Source organism: Mesitornis unicolor, unplaced genomic scaffold (genome assembly GCF_000695765.1).
Source record: "Mesitornis unicolor isolate BGI_N332 unplaced genomic scaffold, ASM69576v1 scaffold17317, whole genome shotgun sequence".
Taxonomy (NCBI): domain Eukaryota; kingdom Metazoa; phylum Chordata; class Aves; order Mesitornithiformes; family Mesitornithidae; genus Mesitornis; species Mesitornis unicolor.
In genome coordinates, this window is record NW_010194499.1 from 3,805 (window position 1) to 6,930 (window position 3,126).

Sequence of the window (3,126 nt, forward strand, 5' to 3'; positions counted from 1 at the left end):
TCCCCTGGCACAACTTGAGGCTGTTTCCTCTCATCCATCTCTTGTTACTGGGGAGCAGAGACTGCCCCCCCTCGCTACCCCCTCCTTTCAGGAGCTGCAGAGGGGATAAGGTCTCCCCTCACCTCCTCTTCTCCAGTTGAACCCCCCAGCTCCCTCAGCCGCTTCCCATCATGCGGGTGCTCCAGACCCCTCCCCAGCTCCGTTGCCCTTCTCTGGCCACGCTCCAGCCCCTCAATGTCCTTCTGAGAGTGAGGGGCCAAAACTGACCCCAGGATTCGAGGGGCAACCTCACTACAGAGGAGTTGCTCCTGGGCCACACCAGCAAACACTCTCAGCACCCATCTTGGGGTGTCAGGGGACCTTGCCCAAGGTGACACAGGGCGGCTGGGATGCAGTGTGGGCCCACCTGCACACTTGGTGCGGCTGATGAGGGGTGGTCCCGGTTTGCCCGTGCCCCCCTCGCCGGGCCGGGTGAGCAGGACGCTGATCTCGTACTCGGTGTCGGGATCCAAGTGCCAGAGCTTGTACGTCTGCATGTTGACAGCGTGCACCTCCGACCAGGGCCCCGAGGTCATGCGGTACTCGATCTCCTTGCGCACGATGGGGCCGTCGCCGATGATGGAGTTGGTGTTGAGCTGGATGATGAGGTAGGTGGAGCCGGCGCGGAGCAGCTGCGGGGGCGCGATGGGCGTGGGGGGCTCTGGAAAAGAGCGGAGAAGGGGGTGGTGGAGCATCCCCCTTCACAGCATCCCCGGCCCTGGAGCCAGGCTGACACCAGCACAACCACAGGAACGATTTTATTTTATTTTTTATTAGATACAATTGAGAAAGCCACACTCTCTCTTCCCAAATCCATCACCTTTGCGCTGCAGGGCACAGGACAAATTTGGATTCCCCACCCAGAGGACATGGGGATCAACATCGAAGAAGGAGAGGGCACCCTCCAGCCTTTAAACTTCAGCCCTCCATCACTTTCAGTGAGGATTTAACAGCTGCGATAGGGTTTCATCTGATCAAACCTTAATTATCTTTATAAGATACACTGCCCAGCATGGTGCTGCACAGTTTCACCATAATTAATTAATTCCCACCTACTGCAATCAAAAATAAATGATCTAAGGCCACCAGGAAAGACAGTTTCCTGGTTTTATGTTGAACCATCAGTGCGTAGCAACTCATTCCCAGGGAGAAACTGTGATCCCACCACTGTGAGCACCCCACCACCGAGAGCATCCCCTCTTCCTCTGCAAACAGCACGGCAGAAACAGCCCGTCCGTGATCCAAAAACCCATCGGGCACCACCAAACCACCCACCTTTCACGATGAGCTCGGCGAAGTTGGAGACGCCGGAGCCGCGGCTGGACTGGGTGACACAGCGGTAGAGGTCCTGCTCCTCCTTGGACACCTCGTCCAGCTGGAAGGTGGCCAGGAAGCGGCGGTGGCTGATGTGCTTGACCGAGGTGGCAGGGACCACCTCGCCGCTCTGCCTCTGCCCCATGGGGAGAGACAAGGGGTCACAGGAGGCACCCAGAGCCACCAAATGTCCCCAGATGATGTCTGCTTAAAAGGGGAGGGAATCGCCCTTCTTCCCCCTGCCCAGTGGTGTCTTCTCCCAAAGGGGAAGCACAGAAGCAACACGAGGGGTTGATGATGGAGATGCCTTTAAGGTCCTCTCCAACCCAAACCATTTGATGATGATGATGATGGTTTCGCTGCTCACCTGCATGAGGAACCGCTCGGCCTCGGCGGCCTTGCCGGCAGCCACGCACTGGAAGGTGGCGTTCTGCCCCGCATTCACCTCCACGTCGCCCAGGCGTGAGAAATGGGGCGCTTTCGCTGCCGAGGGACACGAGCCAGAGGTGACAAAGTGGACCCGCACTGGATTGCTGCAAAAATCCTACCATGGCCCAAAAACCCACCCAGGGCTGGAACCAAGCTCCCCACAGGTTTGATCCTCCCCTCACAGCCCAGTTGGGAGTCGGGAATTTGGGTGTCCCAGGGAGGGCTGCAGCCTTTCCCCCACAGCACCCCAGGTACAGGCGATGGGGTTGAGGGAGTTGGGCAGATCTACCCCAGCCTGAAAGAAATAGGGGTTGAACTCTGATGTGGGACAGCCTCAGATTTCAGGTCCTCACCAGGCCGGGTGGCCCCTCTTGGTGGGGACACTCAGGGCACGTGTTCAGTCTGTGCTTTTCCAAGGTTTTATAAAAACTGAAGCAACACTGGAGCTGATGGGAATGGGGATGGGAAAAGGACCCCCAGAGGTACCCAGGAGATGGAGCTCCACCAGCCCAGGTGACACTAAGCTGCACCTCAGCATCACCCATCAACTCCCCCAGGACCATCCCAATGGGCACCAGCTCCAAACCTCCCTACCCCCCCACGCACCCTCAGGTCCATCCCAACACTCACAGCATGGATAATTCAAGAGCAAAATGTCATCCAAGCCAAGATAACCCCTGCGCTCGCTGGACACCACCGCCTCAAACAGGACCTGCAGCACCAAATGGAGAGGCCACCCATCACCAGGGAGTCTGGGTCACGCAAGTGGGGTCCATGTCATGGCCAGGAGGGTCCGCTGGGCCTTACCTGGTACTCGCTGGGCCAGAACAAGCTGACAGCCAACTCTGCCTGGTGCCACTGGCGGCCGTGGGAGCCCGAGGCGTTCCAGACAGCGCTGCCCACCGGGCCCCCCGTCACCCGCACGTAGGCACTGAGGGTGCCGGGGCTATGGCCGTCCCGGCTGTACATGAAGTAGCTGAACTGGAGGCAGTGGGTGTCATTCTCGCTCAGTGCCTGGAAGAGGAGGTGGGCTCGCTGCCCCGGGGCGTGCTGCGAGGAGTTCACCATCAGGTAGGAGCCTGCGGCAGGAGGGGAGAAATGAGGAGAGTGTGGGGTGAGCCCCCTGTTCCAAATCGCCTGATCTTCATGCACAGGGATGGAGCAAGGGGAGGATGCGGGATGGCAAAGATGCGCACGATCCCGCAATGATGCTGGGGTCTCACTGGGTACCACTCCATGGGACAGAAGCAACGGACCCAGATGGAGTCAGACACTTGTTTGGGCAGCAGCAGGACACCAAAATGGGACCTGGATGAGGAGGGAAGGGTCATACCCACAGCCTCC

General features: G+C 59.0%; 1 protein-coding gene across 1 annotated transcript in view; it reads right to left on the reverse strand.

The window, feature by feature from the left end:
- Positions 1 to 2,861, reverse strand: part of LOC104543265 (receptor-type tyrosine-protein phosphatase U-like) — a gene marked incomplete at both ends in the record, with an annotated part of 4,291 nt that extends 1,430 nt beyond the window's left edge. The window contains 5 exons of the mRNA XM_010187834.1: positions 407 to 700; positions 1,315 to 1,489; positions 1,721 to 1,836; positions 2,413 to 2,494; positions 2,590 to 2,861. Of these exons, the coding sequence (XP_010186136.1) occupies positions 407 to 700; positions 1,315 to 1,489; positions 1,721 to 1,836; positions 2,413 to 2,494; positions 2,590 to 2,861 (939 nt within the window). The remainder of the gene's footprint in view (positions 1 to 406; positions 701 to 1,314; positions 1,490 to 1,720; positions 1,837 to 2,412; positions 2,495 to 2,589) is intronic.
- Positions 2,862 to 3,126: the final 265 nt, after the last annotated feature.